Source organism: Notolepis coatsorum, assembly GCF_963971535.1.
Source record: "Notolepis coatsorum genome assembly, chromosome: 10".
NCBI lineage: Eukaryota > Metazoa > Chordata > Actinopteri > Aulopiformes > Paralepididae > Notolepis > Notolepis coatsorum.
The window spans coordinates 50,982,613-51,007,444 of NC_140174.1; the positions used below are offsets into that span (position 1 = coordinate 50,982,613).

Consider the following 24,832-nt stretch of genomic DNA (forward strand, 5'->3'; position numbering starts at 1 on the left):
CACACTGTCTCTCTCCCTCACACACACACTGTCTCTCTCCCTCACACACACACACCGTCTCTCTCCCTCACACACACCGTCTCTCTCCCTCACACACACACTGTCTCTCTCCCTCACACACACACCGTCTCTCTCCCTCACACACACACCGTCTCTCTCCCTCACACACACATTGTCTCTCTCCCTCACACACACACCGTCTCTCTCCCTCACACACACACCGTCTCTCTCCCTCACACACACACTGTCTCTCTCCCTCTCACACACACACACACTGTCTCTCTCCCTCTCACACACACACACACCGTCTCTCTCCCTCACACACACACACACACTGTCTCTATCCCTCACACACACACACACTGTCTCTCTCCCTCACACACACACACACTGTCTCTCTCCCTCACACACACACACCGTCTCTCTCCCTCACACACACACTGTCTCTCTCCCTCACACACACACTGTCTCTCTCCCTCACACACACACTGTCTCCCTCTCCCTCACACACACACTGTCTCCCTCTCCCTCACACACACACTGTCTCTCTCCCTCACACACACACTGTCTCCCTCTCCCTCACACACACACTGTCTCCCTCTCCCTCACACACACATCGTCTCTCTCCCTCACACACACATCGTCTCTCTCCCTCACACACACACTGTCTCTCTCCCTCACACACACACCGTCTCTCTCCCTCACACACACACCATCTCTCTCCCTCACACACACACTGTCTCTCTCCCTCACACACACACTGTCTCCCTCTCCCTCACACACACACTGTCTCCCTCTCCCTCACACACACACCGTCTCTCTCCCTCACACACACATCGTCTCTCTCCCTCACACACACATCGTCTCTCTCCCTCACACACACACTGTCTCCCTCTCCCTCACACACACACTGTCTCCCTCTCCCTCACACACACACTGTCTTCCTCTCCCTCACACACACACTGTCTTCCTCTCCCTCACACACACACTGTCTCCCTCTCCCTCACACACACACCGTCTCTCTCCCTCACACACACACTGTCTCCCTCACACACACCGTCTCTCTCCCTCACACACACACCGTCTCTCTCCCTCACACACACACTGTCTCCCTCACACACACCGTCTCTCTCCCTCACTCACACACCGTCTCTCTCCCTCACACACACACTGTCTCCCTCACACACACCGTCTCTCTCCCTCACACACACACTGTCTCCCTCACACACACCGTCTATCTCCCTCACACACACACTGTCTCCCTCACACACACCGTCTCTCTCCCTCACACACACATCGTCTCCCTCACACAATAAAAATAAAAACACACATGTGCAGTGCGCATACACTGCAGACACCTCTTGGATACCTGTGCTCTGCATACTGAGACGGAGAGAGAGAACACAAAAAATTATCGACGTGGAGTATGAGCTTTGTCCATCATGCTGCGTTCCTTCCCTCTTAAGATTTAGGTCTTAACACAGCGCAAAGTGCATCAAACAGCTGCCGAGCAGGCAGGAAGTATGATGTTACAGAATGTAACAGAAGATGGAGCCCAAAAAGACGGCCTTAAATATGCAAAAAGCTTGCGGCGGTCCACAAAGTGGCCGCTTCCAGGAGATTTTTTTTATAAAAACAAGATTTGGTCTTCAAAAAAGATTTAAAAAAGGCCAAACCTTCATTATCCTACTTGTGAAGGCGATAACTTGAATAACTTCCAATAGTTCAAATCTCATTTGATGAACTCTATTGAACTTACATTTTTCAAATGAGTTTATCTGCTGATCTGTTAGTCATAGTGAACCTGGTATCCAGAGTTTTGCCATATTGGAATTATAATTACTTTATTATTATATATACTTATAATTATTGGAAAAACACTTGTTGTTTTCCCTACTCCCTCTAGCCTATTCACTTGATTTATTTTACCTAACTTGCTGTGTGGAATCTGGGGACTAACATCTTTAAATGTGTCATTTAGATAATTGATAAGCCAAACCATATGATCGCCAGTTCCAATAAAATTTCAGAAAAATGTGTTACTTGTGAATGCACTGTTCAAGTTCCACCAAACTTGAAAGCCATGTGTTGGATTTCACGATATCAGCCAGTAATCACCTCGTCACCTGTGGCTCCGTGAAGTTTCTGCGTTGTGTTTATCTCTTTCTCATCGTACTAGCTGATACACGATATCTTCCCCCGTTGATACATTCGTCTCAAAAGAATTAACGACACACTGGAAACATGATACCTCTCCTGGATGTTGACGTTTATTTCCATAAACATACTCTGTACAAGATGGAAACTGTTCTGAAAAGTCTTTGACTGCTATTGAATTCATTATTCTAATGATCTCTCTCTCTATCAGCCCGGTGGTTGTCGAGGCCTAGTGTTATCCAAAAGCCTTTCCTGTTAGCCGAAGCTAGCTGGCCCATGTAAATGTCTTAACACAACCCCCTCCAATGTACAGTAAAAATTACCAAGTATGGTCTTGTCAATATTCCAATGTACAGTGTTGCTTGTACAGTTGTACAGTGTCCCCCACCCACCCCTCCTACCCAGCTGTACTGTACTGTACCCATTCTGCAATCTGTTAATAAAGTTTTCATTCATTCATTCATTCAGCTTGTGGCAACCGGAGGGTGGGGGCTATGCATCAGCTTCCCTTCCCCCACCCTCTAGCTCAGTGTTTCTCAAAGTGGGGGGCGCGCCCCCCAGGGGGGGCGCAGAGGCATGACAGGGAGATTTAAAATGCCTTGAGATATTTTGGTCCGCCAAAGGGGGGCCTGACAGAAAAAGTTTGAGACGCTCCTGAGGTCTCTGTCTATGTGTCTACGCCTCGTTTCTTAGTCTGAGTCAAACCAGAAGAACCCACTGCTATTAACGTCTTTCCCCTAGCAACCGGTGGCCATCCCCGTAGCCATGGCCCTTCTCTCGTTACTAAGTGACACCACGCCATGGTAACGGCACTCTTGTCACCTCTGACACACTTTAAACACTGCTATGATTCAAAAGGCTCTCTCTCTGCGATGACCTTGGCCTTATCTCTCTCACACCCTGCCTGCTGCTCTCCTACCATCTACCGTGGAAACACACACTGGCTGCCGACTACTTTTAAGATCTATAGATCCGTCTGAGTAGATGCTGTCATCTACAGATATTTACATTATGTACACATTGAAAAAACAGGGCTATTCTTTCACATATTTCTCTTACAATAGCAAGAAGGCCTGTGAGGTTCTGAGTAACCTTGCCTCATGGTGGCACTATTATCATGAAACTAAAAACATGGTCAAAAGGTAGATTGAGAACTTGCGGCGTTCGGGGACACACCCTCTGCCGGTCACCGACAGCACATGCCTAGTTGAACGAGTTCAGTTCAGAGCCGCCGTGTGTACCTAAACCATCCTGCCTAAGTGCCCTTGAGCAAAGCATCTAACCCTAAAACTGCTCCAGGGGAGCTGCACTGCAGGCGACCCTGCACTCTGACCTCTCTGATGAAATGCATTATGTGCAAGGGACTGTGTGTAACTTAGCAGGGATATGAGGACTGTGTGTATGTGTACCTAGGAGGGATATGAGGACTGTGTGCATGTGTAACTAGGAGGAATATGAGGACTGTGTGTATGTGTAACTAGGAGGGATATTATGACTGTGTGCATGTGTAACTAGGAGGAATATGAGGACTGTGTGTATGTGTAACTAGGAGGGATATTATGACTGTGTGCATGTGTAACTAGGAGGGATATGAGGACTGTGTGTATGTGTAACTAGCAGGGATATGAGGACTGTGTGTATGTGTAACTAGGAGGGATATGATGACTGTGTGTATGTGTAACTAGGAGGGATATGATGACTGTGTGTATGTGTAACTAGGAGGGATATGATGACTGTGTGTATGTGTAACTAGCAGGGATATGATGACTGTGTGTATGTGTAACTAGGAGGGATATGACGACTGTGTGCATGTGTAACTAGGAGGGATATGATGACTGTGTGTATGTGTAACTAGGAGGGATATGAGGACTGTGTGTATGTGTAACTAGCAGGGATATGAGGACTGTGTGTATGTGTAACTAGGAGGGATATGATGACTGTGTGTATGTGTAACTAGGAGGGATATGATGACTGTGTGTATGTGTAACTAGGAGGGATATGATGACTGTGTGTATGTGTAACTAGCAGGGATATGAGGACTGTGTGTATGTGTAACTAGGAGGGATATGACGACTGTGTGCATGTGTAACTAGCAGGGATATGAGGACTGTGTGTATGTGTAACTAGGAGGGATATGATGACTGTGTGCATGTGTAACTAGCAGGGATATGACGACTGTGTGTATGTGTAACTAGGAGGGATATGATGACTGTGTGTATGTGTAACTAGGAGGGATATGATGACTGTGTGCATGTGTAACTAGCAGGGATATGACGACTGTGTGTATGTGTAACTAGGAGGGATATGATGACTGTGTGTATGTGTAACTAGCAAGGATATGAGGACTGTGTGTATGTGCTTTGGAAACTCCTAGGTCACTATGGCCTACCCTCTAAGATCATCAACCTAATAAAGAACATGTACCAGGATTTCAATGGCCGGGTGATCTGCAAGGGCAAACTGTCAGACACAGGGTTGTCTTCTTTCTCCTCTGATTTTCCTCATTGCCATTGACTGGATCATGAGAAGAACAACTGAAAATCAACGGACAGGAATCCAGTGGACCTTGTTTACCCAGCTCGAGGACCTGGATTTCGCAGACGACCTTGCGCTAGTCTCTGAAAACCACACACACATGCAACAGAAGACAGATAGGTTACAGACTAACAGTGACCAGCTTGGACTCAAGATCAACACCGGAAAAACCAAGACCATGAGGTTAAATCTAAAAACGCATGATCCAATCACACTGAGGGGAGAGGCCATAGAGGATGTGGAGCACTTCACCTACCTAGGGAGTAACATCAGCAGGGATGGAGGAGCAGACAGGGACATAGAGGCACGCATCAGCAAAGCACAGCTAGCATTCAGGATACTCAGGCCAATCTGGTTGTCCAAGCAACTCTCCAACAACACCAAGCTATGGATCTTCAATACCAATGTGAAGACTGTCCTGCTCTACGGCTCTGAGACGTGGAAGACTACTGAGGGCCTCACAAGCAAGATCCAGGTGTTTGTCAACAAATGCCTGCGCTACATCCTCAAGCTGTGGTGGCCCATCAAAACCACAAATGAAGAGCTGTGGAGGATAACCAACCAGGACAGCATAGCTACCACAGAAAAAGGAGAAAGTGGAACTGGATAGGGCATACCCTTAGGAAGGACTCCAACAAAATCACTAGACAGGCCTTGGACTACAACCCGCAGGGGAAGAGGAAAGCCGGTAGGCCGAGAAACACCTGGAGACGTTCCACACTCCAAGACCTAAAGAACATCGGAGTGAGCTGGAAAGAAGCAAAGGCCCTGGCCCAGAAGAGAGTGAGATGGAGAGCTCTGGTGGACGCCCTATGCCCCCCAACGGGGTAAAGAGGATTAAGTAAGTCAGTGTATGTGTAACTAGGAGGGATATGACGACTGTGTGCATGTGTAACTAGCAGGGATATGACGACTGTGTGCATGTGTAACTAGGAGGAATATGAGGACTGTGTGCATGTGTAACTAAGAGGGAAATGATGACTCTGTGTGTATGTATAACTAGGAGGGATATGAGGACTGTGTGTATGTGTAACTAGGAGGGATATGATGACTGTGTGTATGTATAACTAGGAGGTATATGATGACTGTGTGTATGTGTAACTAGGAGGGATATGAGGACTGTGTGTATGTGTAACTAGGAGGGATATGATGACTGTGTGTATGTATAACTAGGAGGGATATGAGGACTGTGTGTATGTGTAACTAGGAGGGATATGAGGACTGTGTGCATGTGTAACTAGGAGGGATATGATGACTGTGTGTATATGTATAACTAGGAGGGATATGAGGACTGTGTGTATGTGTAACTAGGAGGGATATGATGACTGTGTGTATGTGTAACTAGGAGGGATATGAGGACTGTGTATGTGTAACTAGGAGGGATATGCGAAAGGACAAAACATTTCAATTGCCTTGTGTACATTGACAATAAAGTAAATCTAAAAAAAGGTTTTTATTCTACAAGCATTTTAGTCGAGGCTTCTGTATTTGAACAAATCAAGACACCGCCAGAAGGCCAAGCCTTGAATGTGTGATGTTGTCGAGCAACAACACGTACCTCCACTGGCAGTGAGTCGAATGGTGACTTTCCGGATACAGCGACAGACACACTGGGTGATTCTATGGGGATATGGGAAGGTTTCTTTCTGGCTCAACACTGAAATGCAGTAACGCTCATTTGGCTGCAAAAACAACAAGCATTATCCAGGAGCCTCCCACACATGGTCAGTGGATCAGGTCCAGAGAGCGTGTCCCTTGGTGATACAGTGCCATAGATTACAATATTCACTGTTGAGATAACACATAACAGATGTGTTGTCCAACACATGCACATGTGTTGAGGGGGCGTGTTGAGAAATAACACAATAATGTGTTAATAGCAACACACTTTTAACCCACTCGACTTCTAAACACGTCTAAGGATGGTACATTTTACATGTATGTTATTTCAAGACGTTTCTGTTGATGATTCTCTGGTTTCAAGCTTCGGCAGAGAGATATTCACATAGGCTTAAAACGAATAGTTATATGATATACAGTGTATGAATTCTGTCTTCATGTGAATTCCCCCTTTGATTAGGATTAGAGATTACAGCGTGGCCTATATCGGCTGGCACTAAACCTTAACCTACGTAACTTGGCTTCAAATGTGTGTTACATGGTTATGGCTTTACAAACTCTTATGTTTTATTGAAAAGAAGAGGATCATGTCCCATTTACGACATGTAACTGTAAATAATGGAATACAAATGTGTTTTACAACAGGCTATATTAGCTTCTGTGATGCTACCTCAGCTGTGTGTGTGTGTGTGTGTGTGTGTGTGTGTGTGTGTGTGTGTGTGTGTGTGTGTGTGTGTGTGTGTGTGTGTGTGTGTGTAGGTGTGTGTGTAGGTGTGTGTGTGTGTGTGTGTGTGTGTGTGTGTGTGTGTGTGTGTGTGTGTGTGTGTGTGTGTGTGTGTGTGTGTGTGTGTGCTGCGTGCGTGCGTGTAATCAATTAAATCAAATCTGTTTAATTATTTTCAGGCTAATCATACAGTAGGCCTAATTAGCTAGCTAGATGACGCTACGTCTCTGTCTGCCTGTCAGAAGTTTTGAAAGCTTTTCTCTCAAGCGTCCTTGTTTTTATCCGATTTTAGTGCAACTAAGTCATATCATTTTGTAGGTCTGATCTTCCAAGATACAAGATACTTACAAAAAAAAATAAAAGCTTTCTGGGGTCTAAGTGCTGATTTGACAGCCTCTGTCTCTCTCACCCCTGGCACATAGAACTACAGTACATACAATCAACCTACAGTACCTTCTGTTGAAATACAGTGCACTTTACAAACATCAACAGTTCTTTTTTTTTTTAGGTCAGTGATGATAAATACTAAGGAAAATTTACAATATCTACGATCGATATCTCCCTCCATGTCAGTGGCTACTTATGTTAATGCATGTGTAAAGGCTTATTATGTAGTAAAGGCTTAATTACAGAGTGCTCCATGGCTGGAAAAGGATGACGTCTAACAGATAAAAAAGAAAGACTCATTAATCCAATTCAATGTCATTTCATTCACTGTGTCTACTTGAATAACACTAAGCTGTGAAGGTCACTATAGTGACATCAAATAAGAATGTGGCGAGCCTCCACGCCACGTGTATCGAGTGAGTAGATCTGTGGCCGCGAGATTACGCTTTCTTCACTTTTTCCCTTTCAAAGAGCTCAAGAGCTGTGTGTGTGTGTCTCTCTGTGTATGTGTGTGTGCATATTTGTGTGTCTGTGTGCATATTTTTTGTGTCTGTGTGCATATTTGTGTCTACTGTGTGCGTATTTGTGCGTCTGTGCGCGCGGTTGTGCATACGGTACGTGCGATTGTGCCTAGATGCGTGATGACATGTGACCTTTGTGGCTCAGAAGCCTGGGTACTCCTATCTCAACAGATGTCAACCGCGCGGGGCTTGTGAACGGAGCGCCCATTCAGTATGCACCCCGCTTAGGAGCTGACAAAGGCGGATCCGATATTTGAACTGAAAATCCATATCTATGATGACCTCATATCCTCTGTTCAATGTGTAATCCGCTGATTGATCTCTAATGCCAGGTTTGCCTTGGGAAAGTGTTGACACAGACATTAGCTTCCATCACTTACCCACCAAAATATGATGTGAGCATCGATTTTCGGGAAGGATTAGACTGTTATTGAAAACAAACAGCAGTTCTTGCAAAAATATTTCCCCATGAATATTTATGCTACCGTCTCAGTTGCCGAACTGTTTCTCAAGCTGTCAGCGTTCATAGTACTTATCTTGTTTGTGTGTTTGACACGGATAGCCCCAAGTCTTTAGTGAGTCTTTCATTCTCAGCTCAGCGGCCATGCAAACATTCTCTCCCCCTTTCATCTCTTTGTCCTAATCAAATCTCTCCACGGCCCACCTGTCCCACCGTAGGACAGGGATACGTTGGCGTTGGGTTTGTCAGAATTCACAAATGTGGCCACTGAACTCTCAGAACAAACACCCAAGACTGGGAGACAGGTTTTCTTTCCTCCGGGCGTTCATTCATTCACTCACTCACTCACACATCATCTACTCGCCGACAGGTGCGCGCGACACTAGAGGAGATCGCGGAGAAGCTCCCAGAGGAGTTCAACATGGTGGAGCTGCTGGCGAAGGCGGAGGAGAGGACTCCCTACCAGGTGGTGGCACTGCAGGAGTGCGAGAGGATGAACACGCTCACTCAGGAGATCAGACGCTCGCTGAGCGAACTCAGACTCGGACTCAAGGTGAGAGGAGGACAACGAGGACGATGCAGATTTTGATGATGATGATGATGATGATGATGATGACAATAACTGATGCGACACCGATGATAATAATGGTGATGATTATGAACATTGTTGTTATAAAGAGTGAGGAGGAAGAGGAGGAAGGCTGAAGGTTGGTGTGGTGATGATGATGATCAAGCTAAAGAATGGGATCATTTACTCTATTATTTGGCAAACAATAGTGAACTGTCCCTCTGATTTCCTCAGAAGTCCCTGTCTTATCTTCAATATGATTCGTGATTCGTGCTCTGTTAGCTCATTGACTTTGACTGTTGACATTGGCAGTCTGTTGTTTTAGTATTCCTTGCATAACTTAAGCCCCCCCCCCCATGGTGTTTGTCCAAAGCCCAGTCTTTAAGTATGAGTCAGTGTGTTCTGGCTTTCAGAGGGGGGGGGGGGGGTTAGAACAGATTGAGACGTCTGTGTGTAGAGCTTGACTGAGCCGTCTGTTCAAAAAAAGAAGGAAAAGAGAAAAATATCACGTACAAAAAAAGAAATAAAAGAAAAAGAAGGGAACAAATTTGCAAAACCCATTTGTCTGAAGTTATGAGGCTTCAATCTCTCGACGCGCTTCACGCCCAGATAAATCGCCTCAGTGATTTAAAAGCCCTGTAAACTATTGTACCAGCAAATGGAATCATATTTCGTTTTTAGAGTGTAAAACGGTAAACTATAGCCTTGGTGAGAAGTTGCTGCAATGTGCAAGGTGCTTGTGAAGTGTGTGTGTCTGTGTGTGTGTCTGTGTGTGTGTGTCTATCTCGCCGGACCGACTCAGGAGTGATTGGGAGTGATCTGAGTCGAGGTGAAAAGGTTCACGGTAAAGACACTCCCACTGGGGATGAATCTGCGTGCACCTTATCGCCCACGTAAAGGATGGTTACGATCAGATACGCCTACTGTATTCATCAGCAATACGTCGGCTGCATTATCGGTGGGTGAAGGACGCCACTGTTCCACGCTGGACGCTACCTCATTACTCTTCCACCGCATCTTCTCCTTGGCATTCCTACCGTATATCTTCTCATCTGGGCGAGACACGGCTGTCTTCGCATGTGCACGCATCGGTGGTTTCTAGGGAGGGGTACTTTGTTCACGCCAAGACACCTGAAGCGGCTGGGCAGTGTCACCTCCGATGTTTAGATGTGGTGATAAGCGGGAAATGACACGCTGAACTCTCCGCCCCTTCCTGTAATGAAATTTGCTAACAAAGAACTTTTTATGTGAAAAGAAATACAAGAGAAAGGAGCATCTGTCGAGATTGAAACAGGTCTTCCTAATTAGAATAAATATTATCAAGCTGATCAGAGAGCAGATGAAAGCCAAATTATACAACAGATTATTTAATAGCCCACATGTCACCTGTTCATCAGAATAAGACAAAGTTCATTAGAAATGTTAAGTAATTAAAGAAGTATAACCGACGTTTTGATATATCCTGTGACCTGTCCGCGCAGGGGGAGCTAACGATGACCAGCGACATGGAGAACCTTCAGAACTCGATCTTCCTGGACCTGGTGCCGGAGGGCTGGACCCAGCGGGCCTACCCCTCCATGTCCGGTCTGGCTGTGTGGTTCATAGACCTGCTGGCCAGGATTAAGGAGCTGGAGGCCTGGGCAGTAGACTTTGTGTTGCCGTCGGTGGTGTGGCTCGCTGGATTCTTCAACCCTCAGTCCTTCCTCACGGCTATCATGCAGGCTATGGCACGGAGGTACTGTAGAGTTGTCTGACCGCTGACCAGAATGTCTGACCACTAAGTGTCTGACTCTTACCACCTAACCTCCACGGACTACAACGTATAACATATCACATATATCATGCCAGTTAGGCTACCTCTTTACTTTACTTTACTCATAGTATATATTCAGATTCTAATTCTTTATTGCCCATATTTAACATATAATATAACTGATAGGGCATACAGACCCTCATCTGCACTTTCGATTACACTGTTTACTTTCTCATATTCATATATTCTTAATTATACTGTTTACACTGTTTATTATTATTATTATATATTTTTTTCATTTATTTTTTAAAATATTCAGATCTTATTTTATTGCCTATATTTATGTTATTACCCTGCCCATACTGTACCTGTACCTCCCCTTCCCTCACCCCCATGCTGCTATGACGCCCGAATTTCCCCAAGGGGATTGATTGATTGATTGATTGAAAACTTTATTAACAGATTGCAGAATGGGTACAATACAGTACAGCTCAATACATACAATTGTTAAGGGGATGCAGACCTGAGAAAGACTGTCGTCTTGTTTACATCAGGGTCCCCCATTTTCAATTAATCTATTCAATAAAGGAATATCTTATATTATCTTATCTTGATTGGCATCACAATATCACAGAATGTCACTAAATTAAAGGGGAACTACACCCAATTTAAGAATTCATACATGTTATTCCTGTGGTCTAAGATGGTACAAAAATATTTGTGCTAACAAACAACTCCATCCAAAAATGACAACATGCTAAAACTTGAACTTGTGATGTCATCAAATATAAAATCTGAAGCTGCTCCATAGACAATAAAGGAAGGATGGTGAAGGTGACACCCAGGGGGGGGTGTTCTGAGCATACAGATACATTTTCTGTTTCAGACACTACTATACAATAAAGCTGATTTGGGTATAAAAACTCAAACAAACATTCTGTGGGTCCACAAATGCAATCATCGTCTATGGAGCAGCTCCAGACCTTATACCTGATGACATCATAAATGTGAGTCTGTCTTCTCCCATTTCTGCTTTTGGGAGAGAGTAGCTTGGGCCATGGGAACAACATATTCGAATTTGTATTTTTGAATATCTGAAGAAATACAACAATAACACTTAATAATAAATACATCTAAATTGTGTTTACTTTGAGAATCAAACATATTTATTTAGCACAGCAATGGATCCATTTTAAACGTTGACCTTTGTTTTTTACGACACAATAATTGATCGGGACAATGTGTCTTCAGGAACGAGTGGCCTCTGGACATGATGTGTCTGCAGTGTGACGTCACCAAGAAGAGCCGTGAGGACTTCGTCTCTGCGCCGCGTGAAGGAGCCTACGTGCACGGGCTGTACATGGAGGGGGCGCGCTGGGACATCAAGGTCTGTGAACGCATCTTTTTTTTTATCACCAATCGTTCTCATCACGAAACGTGAACTCAAAGCGGCAAAACTCTGAAGAGAGCCACTCAGCCCTGTAGCTTCACACCAGTGTTGTGGTCGAGTCACTAAATCTCGAGTCCGAGTTGAGTCTCCAGCCCCCAGTGTTCGAGTCCGAGTCCAAGTCACCAAAGAAGAGCCAGAGTCGAGTCCCCATTTCCCTAGTCCGGGTCCGAGTCTAAGTCATCAAGGTTGAGTCCACTCCACTCTGGCATAAAAAAGCATAAAAAATTTCTACTTAAGGCTGCGGTTACACTAAAGGAAAACAATAACGTTTCATTTTCACTTTTCAGAACGTTGTGTTATGGCAGTCAGGTTAGACGTCGTTTGTCTCCTGTATGCGCGGGAGACATTTGTCGCGTGCACAAGCCAGACAAATGTCTGGCTTGTGTGTGTGTGCATGCTCTGCTGTGTGTGTGCATGTGTGTCTGCCTCGTTTGTCCTCGTGCGTCGCGAGTGTGTAAAAGCACAGCAGAGCCCCGCTCCTCGTTCAGACAGATAGAGAGAGAACAGCGCGCGTGTGTGCATGTGAACTTCGCAGTAATTGTGCAGAACAAAGCAAGCATAGATCACAGTAGGCAGGTCCTCTGTGTTTATGTCCATAGCTCTCCGGAGCATCGCAAAGCGTGCCTTCAGACGTCCGAACGTACACTCGATCACCATGCGTCGGTGTCTAGTGCGCATGGGCGTCTCCGGCTTGCGCAAGTTTACATTGCCACCGTTCCAAGGGACTTTGAGAACGAAAACCCCCTTTGAGCGTTGCCGCTAGGAGAACGAAAATGCCAGCTAAAATGCTGTTGCCTTTTAACACTTTCTTTGCCAGGCTTATGTACATCATTATACCATCCTCTGCCAGCTCTATTTGTCTATGGAGAAGTTCCCCTTCTTTGCAGGGCTATAAATTGTATTGCTAAATTGACATTACTATGGCCCATTCAACGTCAATTATCTATCGTTCAGGATGTGGGAACGTTATACTTTTTCATTCACATATTCATACTAAAATACGGTCTAAAGTATAAATATGTTCTTATCGTTTTCTGCAGCATTCTGCAGAACGTGATTTATAGCCCTAAATGCATTATATTGATGATAAAATACAGTTTGATAGCGATCGGCGCGAGATAAAATATTTCAAATGGACGTGCTTCTAGAAGTTTTTTTTTTTTTGATCCACTTTTTCTCCCATTTTCTATATTTTCTCCCATCCCAATTTCGTATCATCCAATTCAACCCTCCCCTGTCACGAACGCTGTTTCTTGCCTCCCACAAGCCGGCTGCAGTGAGGACTAAGTCATACATAGCACAAGTCCCCTCCGGTACTTGAGGTAACAGCAGTCGCATCTTTTCACCTGCGCAGCTCGACCTCTCAGTGTCGAGGAGTAACGCGTGGGAGGCTCACGCTGCCCCCGACACTTCCTGATTCTACTGCGCAGGCGCACCAACCGACTTGTAGGAGTCGCTTGTTCACAACGTTCGATCCCCACCCTTCAGTTTTTCCCTCCCCGTAATACGGCCAATGTGTATTACTGCGGACGACCAGCCAAACTGAAAAACAATGTGGAGAGCTGGATTCGAACACGCGAATCCTAGCGTCTCCACACTGGTGGCGAGTGCCTTAGACCACTACACCACCTAGCCGCCCCAGACGTGCTTCTAGAAGTTACTACTTATCATCTGATGTTGACCGGATGGGGGGGGGGGTCGTTTATAATTCCGTGGCCAACGTTAGATGATTCATCTAGTGTGGGTGATATGATCATTAGAGCAGTTTGTATCGAACACGGTAAAAAAAAAAACGCTGAAACTTACCCCAGTCTCCTCGGGCCGTTGGGCGATGAGAGTGGAGCAAAAATATTCCTATTATGGGATGTTGAAATATGCGATCCATCTCCAGGTTGTATAATAGTATATACGTCCAAATCATGTTGTTTATCGAGTTATTGGTAACGGATCGCTATCCATTGTGTCGCGCTCGAGTCCCGGGACCTATAGCGAGTGATCGGACCGAATTTGGATGAGCACCAGTTTCCGTTTCCGGTTTCCGGTTTGGGCGATCCGCCGATCGGCCACCAGATGGCGCTCTTGAACCGTTGGAGAGTTGAGAGGGGATCAACAGTAGATCTCAAGTCTCCGGGGGAGAAATATGATTGCGATCATAGATTTTTTAAATATTGATCTCAATGACGTGTTACGGCGTCATTGGCAGAATTTGCATGGCGGGGAATGACGAGTTAAGGCGTCCTTGGCGACCAAAGTGTTAACTTGGACATGCAAACGAAATCATTCGAAAATACAACGTTGCTGTTTTCCCCCAGTGTAACCATGGCCTAAATATAAATGACACAGCGGTCACCATTTCAAAGGGAGTTTATTTACTTTGTAACACAATAGCTAAACAAATGCAAAAAAATTACTGTATTTATCAATTAACAAGTCTGAGTCCTCGTCTGCACTAGAGGATGACATATTTTCAGGATTCCCGCGGGTCCCGCAGGATTCCCACAGGATGGGAGTCAATTTCACTTTGAATCACGTGATTGGGCAGGACCGGGAGTAAAAGTCAACGGAAGCAGAAGGGAGTGGGAACTATGACAACAAAATCAACAGGATTTGGACGGGAGTGATACATCGGTGCATCACTAATGTAAATGTTTGGTGGTTTTATATTTAACTAAGGCAGACACCAGGGCTGTACAGCCTGCTATGAAAAAATCGCTCTGTGCGATGAATGAATTTACTGCACTAGCACCCGTGCGATAGGCATTCGGTTCATATCGATACTCTTATTTTGAAAATCCTGTGGCAAGTCTCATTCCCGCCCAAGCGCAGCTCCAGCCATAATATCTATGGCTCCGGCAGCTAACACTGGCGGAAGGGCCAGGGTCCGGGTCGGGGCCAGGGTTACCCCAACCCTAACCCCAATCCCAACCCCAACCCCACAGCAGCACAGGTAAGATGTGAGGACTGTATATAATTATCACCTTAGGGGGTGTGGTAGGATGCCTTAACTCTTAAACTAATTGTACCAAATACACAACTGAGTGAATAACTTAAAATGGAGTCACCTAAACTAGAAAGAGCGAGGAAACTGTTTGAATCATAATGCTTTTATATAAGCAAAAAGGGGAAAAAAGATACATACAAAATATTGTTATCACGTTACACAATGCCTAAATTAAATACTATTACTAAATTTAGATGGGCGCCCAAATAGTTCTAATAAAGTGTTCTGGCCAAACGTTGCCGCGGTTACCACTGTGTCAGAGGAACAATTCCCTCTGCAGGATGAGAGAGATGGAGAGTTAATAATCCTGGGGGTGAGAAAAGGACCCGGATGAGGAGTAGTAGACCGCTGCGTGGTGATGAGGGCGGGAAGACGCTGCCCGGTCCAATAGGCGCCACCAGTCTGCTCCTGCAGACCAGATGCTCCGCTGTGGTGGATCGAGTGTCTCCCTCCGCTCCGTGGTGCTGCACGGCGCAGGCCGACAGCTGCTGCAGACACGCTGGTCCCCTCTGTACCACAGGCTACTGCTATGGCTACTTCTTAGGACTAGTTGTGTCCTTTACTCCTTTTACAGCGACACAGACCCTATCTAAATGTTCTCTGGTCTGTGTTATATATCGACTGATATGTCCAGTATAGAACAGCTATCGAAGCATGAGCCGAAGCTACTTTAGGTATTAGCGCCGAGCTAGCTAGCTTCGGCTAACTGGTAACGATAGATGGGGAATACTATAGTCCGCTGTAATATGCTAATCCCAGACGTTTACTAAACATCAAATTAGCTGGGTACTAAAACTCACTCTCTCTTGGTGGTATAATGTCCGCTTGGTAAGCCACTTTACATACTTGGTCACCGTCAAACTATAGCGTAAACGAACGCAACGCTGGGTGTACGTCTCTCTCGCTGGGTGTCCGGTCAAGTTCAACGTCAACAACACGTATCCTAGAGGAAGTGACGCATTTACGAGGGAACACTAAACCACCTCTGGCCCACTAGATGGCAGCACCGTCATATAACCTGAGATGCCATCAATAGGCAGACAGTGTAACATTATGTGGTAAATAATAACTTAACTCCCACATATTAACTGGTTGGTGAACTTAAAGGGGGATTATTTTAGGTCTAATTTTACCTAATTGCAGACCCTTCAGCACAACGTTCGGTTCATATCGATACTCTTATTTTGAAAATCCTGTGGCAAGTCTCATTTCATATGTGCTATGTTATGTTAGCGTGCGCATTTTGCGACCAGGAAATAAGTCCCTGCCTGTTTTTCCCCGCAATGCTTCCAATGCATCTTACATGCTTTGCATCCTCACCAAAACTAACTAGTTAGCTGCTACCGGTAACTAAACGAAGCTAACACGGCTCAGAGGCAGAGAAAACAATGAGGAAAGGGAGGGGGCGGGGGAGCCTCAGCCTCTCTCTGTCCCTCTCTCTACGTCAATGATTTTAAGTAGGTGAAGTCAAAGGAGTTTGATAGTATTTACTGAGGATGGCCAGATAATGTTAATATTTAAACATAACAAATATAATACATAATAAATGTATACATGATCATGCAACATAAAAAGAATTAGGAACTGTTTGGGAGAGGGAGGTAGGGAGGGGTTTTAGGTTGTGTGTTGTGAGTTCCAAAAAATTTAACTTAGTTATTTCAAGTTTAAAGCTCAATATATCAAAATGTGGCACTTTACAGTGAACAGGAGGTCTATTTGTATTAAAAACAATAGATTGTTTTTCATTTAAATGTCTGGAAGAGCAAAATAATTATTTTTTTAATTATATTTTCGTTACCTTTTTTGAGTTGATCTAAATGTTACAGATTGTGTTAAATGGGCTTATGATATCATCTCATATCGATTGCAGGCACCTGCATCGTATCGTATCATGGCAGACTTTGTGATATCGGCAAATATCGTATCGTTGTCCAAAGAATCGATATTGTATCGTATCGTGATGAAACTGATGATTCCCACCCCTAGTAGAGTCCATACATCCAACACCAAATCCCATAATTCCTTACACGTAACGTGTCTGGCTGTGTGACATCAACTTGTCAGCATGAAAATGACAGCCAAACATGGCACTGCAACTAAATAACACAAATACAATAGGCAAATATAACACTTTTATACAGTACTTGTGCTACAAGATTTTGACCTGTGCTACAAAACTATCAACCTCTGTAGCACCAGTGCTATGTGCAAAAAAAGTTAACGTACAGCCCTACAGACATGATGTGAGTGACCCATGTACTGCATATTTTATACTAAGGAAGAAAAACGGAGCAGGATTGGTAAACGGGAGTGGGATGGGAGTGGGATTCTATAAAAGTTTGGCTCGGGATTGGGACAGGATTGGGATCAGTCCTCTGTGCGAATGGGAGGGAGTGGGATTTTTTCTAAACTCTCACTTGGGATTGGGATGGGATTGGATTATTTCTGTGGGAGTGGGAAGGAGCGGGAGTCAAAATCCACTCACATGTCAGCCTCTAGTCTGCACCTTCCGAGTCCGAATGCAGTCAATGCGTGAGTCCAAGTCCGAGTCATCAGTGCTCAAGTCCAAGTCGAGTCACGAGTCCTGGACTCGAGTACTACAACACTGCTTCACACTGCGTTAGCTAAAGCCAGTGCACACTGCGTTAGCTAAAGCCAGTGCACACTGCGTTAGCTAAAGCCAGTGCACACTGCGTTAGCTAAAGCCAGTGCACACTGCATTGGCTAAAGCCAGTGCACACTGCGTTAGCTAAATTCAGTGCACACTGGCTTAGCTAAAGCCAATGCACACTGCATTAGCTAAAGCCAGTGCACACAGCGTTAGCTAAAGCTAGTGCACACAGCGTTGGCTAAAGCCAGTGCACACTGCGTTAGCTAAAGCCAGTGCACACAGTGTTAGCTAAAGCCAGTGCACACAGCGTTGGCTAAAGCCAGTGCACACTGCGTTAGCTAAAGCCAGTGAACACTGCATTAACTAAACCCAGTGCACACTGCATTGTCCAAAGCCAGTGCACACTGCGTCAGCTAAAGCCAGTGCACACTGCATTAGCTAAAGCCAGTGCACACTGCGTTATCTAAAGCCTGTGCACACTGCGTTAGCTAAAGCCAGTGCACACTGCGTTAGCTAAAGACAGTGCACACAGCGTTAGCTAAAGCCAGTGCACACAGCGTTAGCTAAACCCAGTGCACACTGCGTTAGCTAAAGCCAGTGCACACTGCGTTAGCTAAAGCCAGTGCACACAGCGTTAGCTAAAGCCAGTGCACACTGCGTTAGCTAAAGCCAGTGCACATTGTCCAAAGCCAGTGTGCCGCTTCGTCTTCTTGCAAATGTCATTTTCTTTCTACGTACTTGCTGGGGTTAGTTTCTGCAGTCAGTATACTGTCGCTGTTACATACTAAAAGGGACTGCATTTATATAGCGCTTTTATCCAAAGCGCTTTACAACTTATGCCTCACATTCACCCATTCACACACCGACGGCGGAGGCAACCATGCAAGTTGCCAACCTGCTCATGCTCAAGGACACTTCAACTCACTGATCGAACCGGGAACCTTATGATTACCAGACGACCGCTCTACCTCCCGAACCACTGTCAAACTAACTGTTGAGTTAGCTAGTATAACTTTCAGAAGTGTAACACTTTCAATATTAGTCAAATAAAACAAGTTGGATACCCCCCCCCCCCCGAGGGATTCTGTGTTCCTGTTCACTTCATTTCCTGCTTTGCATCCAGCTTGCGTTCAGTTGGTTGGATCATAGTGCATTGCTCAGCTTCCCAAGGCACTATCACATCCAGCTACTGTATATGCATCCAGCTTTCAAGGAGCATCCCTGTAGACTTCTTAATTAGGGAATGTGCGGAGTGTGCACTTGAACACTTAAAATCACCCTTTAGAGGAGTGGTTCCTTTTTTCTTCATTAAAGTTGGGAGATGCCGGCAAATCGACAGGCGGACAGACAGGCAGACTAGCTAGCAGGCAGCGATTCCTCTCCTCTCCTTGCTGCTCCTTTTCTTTTTTCTCCTTCCATCCCCTCACCCCTCTCCTCTCCTCTCCTCTCTCTGGCCCGTTTTTCCTCCTTCACCCGTCTTTTGCTTTTCACCCATCTCTCCATTTCTCTTATCCCTCTCCTTTCCTTCCCCCCTCTCCTCTCCTCCCCTCACCCCTCTATCCTCTCCCCTCCTCTCCTCTCCTCTCCCCTCCCCTCCCCTCCTCTCCTCTCCTCTCCTCTCCTCTCCTCTCCTCTCCTCTCCTCTCCTCTCCTCTCCTCTCCTCTCCTCTCCTCTCCTCTCCTCTCCTCTCCTCTCCTCTCCTCTCCTCTCAGCCCCAAGGCCAGTTCTGTGCCAGTGGCTGCCTGGGTGTAGCAGAGTGTGAATGGGGAGAATAAGCAGAGCTCCATCTGGACCCAGCACTGTGCAGCAATAAAAGTCAAAGATTTATGATAAACCTGCTCATCTATATTAATGAGCTTAGCTTCTTATTCAGGAGGGCTGCAGACATCAAAGACGGCTATACTGTACCATGGTGTACCACCTACATATTGTGCCCCTTACACAATAGGAATCTAGAGGTTGCACTGGGGAATGGGATGTAGGTCCGTATAATGTGTCTCTTTCTTTTGAAATGTGCAAATAAACATAAACGAAACACACCTACTTTTTGGGAAATTTACTTATTTGCCATCTACCCTGGAGTTAGACAAGCAGATACATACCCTTTTCTTTTCTGTGCATGCATTAGGCTTAGGGAACAGCCGCACCGTTAGCCTAGCTTAGCGTCATTCACTGGAAGTAGGTGTGCCAGTGTAGCCTAGTTCCCAGTCACGAAATACAGCTCCAAAACTTTCCTGTAAACATGTTGTGACATGTGACATTTCATCACCTCAAAAGTTATTTAAAAAAACAACAGGGCTTTTGACGTGATGAAATCACTTCGCCCAGGCAATAGTGGTTCGGCAAAAGAAATGTCAGAGTATAATCAGGTTAGAAAAGGAAAATGGCTTTTATAAAAATGTAAAGAAAATTCACATACCGGTAAATACACAGGTCACAACATGTTTACCGGAAAGTTTTGGAGTTGTATTTGGAGTGTATTTCATGACTGTTGGGAACTAGGCTACACTGGCACACCTACTTCCAGTGAATGACGCTAAGCCTAATGCATGCACAGAAGTCAAGTCAAGTCAAGAGTCAAGTCAAGAGATTTATTTGTCACGGCATACAAGTATACAATGAAATGCGGGTGGTCTTGCCCGCAACGATGTGCAAATAACATATAATAGAATCAACATTGTGCAATAAACAAGTAACATTTGTGCAATAAACAAGTAACATGTTAGGGCATATCGGTATATGTACATAAGTTATTTACAGAGCATGGAGGGCATACTAGGTCCTTTGGTAGTGTCTTTCTGTACATGCTAATTTATACAATCTCCGGTTATACTATACTATTTTTAAAGTGACCCTTCCTTAGTGGCCATAAGTGTGGGCGTGTGCAGCATGAGTGTGTGCCTGCTCATGTTAAAGTGGCTGCTAGTGTGTGAGCGTGTGCAGTGAGTGTGTTGTGCGTGTGCTCATGTGTGCTTGTGTGTGGAGAGTTCAGTGTTCAGGGCTCTGATGGCCTGGGGGAAGAAGCTGAGCCGAAGTCTCTCTGTCCTAGCAGCTGGTGTTCGCAGGCGTCTGCCTGACCTGAGCAGCATGAACAGGCTGTTGTTGGGGTGGTGTGGGTCTTTCATTATTCTGCAGGCTCTGGATTTGCATCTCTTGTTGTATAGAACCTGCAGGGGTGGTAGTGCAATACCCGTGGTACGCTCGGCTGAGCGCACCACTCTCGGTAGGGCCTTCTTGTCCTGTGCCGTGCTGTTTCCATACCAGACAGTGATGTTTCCAGTCAAGATGCTCTCTACAGCTCCGGAGTAGAAGGACTGGAGTATCTTCCCAGATACTCTGAACTTCCTTAACTGTCTCAGGTGGTAGAGGCGTTGCTTCGCCTTTTTTACGACTGAGTCTATGTGTGTTGTCCATGTCAGATCCTCTGCGATGTGGACCCCCAGGTACTTAAAGCTGCTCACCCTGTCCACGGTAGCCCCGTTAATCCTCAGTGGTGTGTGTGTCTCCTGCTGTCCTCTCCTATAATCCACGATCAGCTCCTTGGTTTTACCAATGTTCAGGAGCAGGCTGTTGTCCTGGCACCAGCGTTCCAGTACCTCAACCTCCTCCCGGTAGGCCTTCTCGTCGTTGTCCGAGATCAGCCCCACCACCACTGTGTCGTCCGTAAACTTCACTATGGAGTTGGAGCTGAACTTGGCCACACAGTCATGTGTGTATAGTGAGTACAGCAGGGGGCTCAGAACACAGCCCTGGGGGGACCCGATGCTCAGGGTGATGGTGTTGGAGGTCTGACCCCCCACCCTGACCGCCTGGGGCCTTTCACTCAGAAAGTCCAGTATCCAGGCGCTCAGAGCGGAGCTCAGACCTAGCTCGATCAGCTTGTCCACCAGTCTGGTGGGGACTATGGTGTTGAACGCTGAGCTGTAGTCAATGAACAACAGTCTCACATAGCCCCCCTTCTGACGGTCCAGGTGAGAGAGGGTGCTGTGCAGTACTTGGGAGACCGCATCGTCAGTGGACCTGTTTGGCCTGTATGCAAATTGCATAGGGTCCATATCACTGGGGAGGGAGGCACAAATGTGATCCTTGACCAGCCTCTCGAAACATTTCATGTCCACAGAGGTGAGTGCCACCGGTCTGTAGTCATTGAGACCTGCTGGGGAGGGTTTCTTTGGTACCGGGATAATGGTAGACAACTTGAAGCAGGCAGGGACCACTGACTCCTTCAGGGATCGATTAAATATGGTGGTGAACAGAGGGGCTAGCTGGTTAGCACAGGACTTAAGTATGCGTCCTGTTATTCCATCTGGGCCAGCCGCCTTTCTGGTGTTCACCTGCATAAATGCTCTTTTCACACTGTGTACCGTCAATGAGAGAGCGTCCCCGCCCCCCCGCGGATGCCCCCCCCCCTCCACACCGTCACTAGCCGTTGAGCTAGCAGCGCCACTGTTTGCACCAAACCGCGCGTAGAAGGTGTTGAGCTGGTCCGCGAGGGAGGCGTCGTCGCTCCCCATTGAGGGGGCGCTGACTTTGTAGTCAGTTATCGTCCTCTGCAGGTATGTATATGAAAAGGGTATGTATCTGCTTGTCTAACTCCAGGGTAGATGGCAAATAAGCGAATTTCCCAAAAAGTTGGCATGTTCCTTCAAATATAAACAACGTGTCGGGCCCTACGACTAAATCACAGCTCCATGATGAATACTAAGCATAAATAAGCAATGGGACTTAAATTTACACTCTGTTAATATACTCACATGACGTCTCAATAAAAAAATTGCTTTTTATACTATTTAATTACATATCACCCCCAAGACAGCTTCATGGAGATGAACTCACTAATTCATCCAGAGTTTCAATAAGACAACACAGCCCTCTTTATGGTCCCTATTATTCAGATGTACGTAAATAGACATTAAACTATCAGTATTTAAGTGCACAGTAAAGTTTTATGGTAAATCGCAGACGCAATTAGGGCTTTGTCCTCGGAGCTCTTGGAGCAAAGTCATCATGGATTTACATTCCTTCTTGGAAGTTACTGGCTGAAAAAAAAAAACATCCATTTGTCAGCGACTAAGTGTGGGAGGATTAATTAATGAGAAAGAACCGCTCTATTTCAGTGTGTTTATAGTGTGTTGCACTTGAAAGGCACAGGGCGAGGCGATTCAGGCTCAAGCGGTGCCCGACTTTCAGCGACTTTTCAAGGGTACCGTAATATGGAGCTCTCTCTCTGAAGGGTCCCTCCAAAGTCTTCTCGGGGGCCACCAGCGCCGGGCCGGGATTAGCCAGACATTACTGTTAACAAGGAAAAGTGCTTCTTGAAGTTTGGTGGAGATTCCGCAGCCTTCTGGGCAGCTTTGGTAAACACAGCCCCAGGGCAGCGTTCATGTATCAGTGATTTCTCTCTGTTCTCTCAGATCACACTCTACTGTTTTATCTCCACTTCAAGCGGATGATGTACTCATCCTCAGCTCTGTGACCCTCTCTCTCTCTCTCTCTCTCTCTCTCTCTCTCTCTCTCTCTCTCTCTCTCTCTCTCTCTCTCTCTCTCTCTCTCTCTCTCTCTCTCTCTCTCTCGCTCTCGCTCTCGCTCTCTCTCTCACTAGACCGGTTTGATAGTGGACGCCCGGCTGAAGGAGCTCACTCCGATGATGCCTGTCATCTTCATCCGGGCCGTCACCGTGGACAAGCAGGAGACGAAGAACGTCTACAACTGTCCTGTTTACAAGACGCGCCAGAGGGGGCACACCTACATATGGGCCTTCAACCTCAAGACCAAAGAGATTCCTTCCAAGTGGACCTTAGCCGGGGTGGCCCTGCTCCTGCAGATCTAGTGGCACAGGTGCCTTTCTGTTGCGGACGTGGGTGAACCGGGTTGTGGGTTTGACTCCCGTGTAGACTAACTAAGGGCTGATTTCTCCTTCTGAGCCAATATGTAGGCTGCAGATCATCTTTTTTGTTTATTTATGGGCAGTCTATGTATTAACTGTATTGTGGGCTACCTGCTATGCCAAAGGAAGTTTAAACTATCTGAACTAGTGACGAGTGCCATTGTTCTTGTATGTTGGGAAAGCTGTGTTAATGTACTTTATGTAACTGTGTATCACTTTATACAGAGGTGTCTGTAGATTGCACTGGGGGAATGGGTATTAGCCCTCTTGCTAATGGGATTAAAGTAAAGCCAGCTATTGGTTGAGATAAGATAATTTATAGAATGTATGAGATAAGAAGAGACATAACTACCTATCTACAAAAACATTAAATGTTTTCTGCACCAAATATATCTATATCTATTCATGTCCTTGTTGATCAATATAATTCTTTTTTTGAAAATCAGTTTTTATACTTTTTATAGCATACTACAAATATCTATTGCCACTTTTGTACTTTTTTCCCCCAGAATTTTTTTTTGAGTAAAGATTTCCTATCTTGCTGTTCCAGATTGTGTTTGGGTGTTTTTCTTTTCACAACAAACACACACACACACACACACACACACACACACACACACACACACACACACACACACACACACGCACACACACATACTACAATCCAGTTTTTGAACATTTTGTCCCAGTATGATGATTTTCATTCCCCTATCTCGCCTCCCCAGTCTCTCAGTGCTGCCTACCTCTTCCAACAGTATGGACCAACGCTCCCTCCTCTCTCTCTCTCTCTCTCTCTCTCTCTCTCTCTCTCTCTCTCTCTCTCTCTCTCTCTCTCTCTCTCTCTCTCTCTCTCTCTCTCTCTCTCTCTCTCTCTCTCTCCTTTCTCCTTTCTCTGCCTCACTCCTTTCTTCTCCCTTCCCCTCCTCGTTTGAGATTAGAAAACTCTCCAAAGCAAGAGAACATATTGTGGAGCCTTACAGATATGCTGTATCCCTCAACACCACCTTGATGCACATGCACGCACGCACACACACACACACACGCACACACACACACACACACACACACACACACACACACACACACACACACACACACACACACACACACACACACACACACTCACAGACACACACACACACACACACACACACACA

At 45.8% G+C, this 24,832-nt stretch overlaps 1 protein-coding gene across 1 annotated transcript in view; it reads left to right on the forward strand.

Moving 5' to 3' along the window:
* dnah9 (dynein, axonemal, heavy chain 9) overlaps positions 1-24,173 on the forward strand; it is a gene marked incomplete at its 5' end in the record, with an annotated part of 366,889 nt that extends 342,716 nt beyond the window's left edge. Inside the window, 4 exon segments of the mRNA XM_084323040.1 lie at positions 8,775-8,957; positions 10,454-10,707; positions 11,977-12,112; positions 23,391-24,173. Coding sequence (XP_084179166.1) covers positions 8,775-8,957; positions 10,454-10,707; positions 11,977-12,112; positions 23,391-23,618 — 801 coding nt within the window. The 3' untranslated portion in view covers positions 23,619-24,173.
* Between the last annotated feature and the right edge of the window lie 659 nt (positions 24,174-24,832).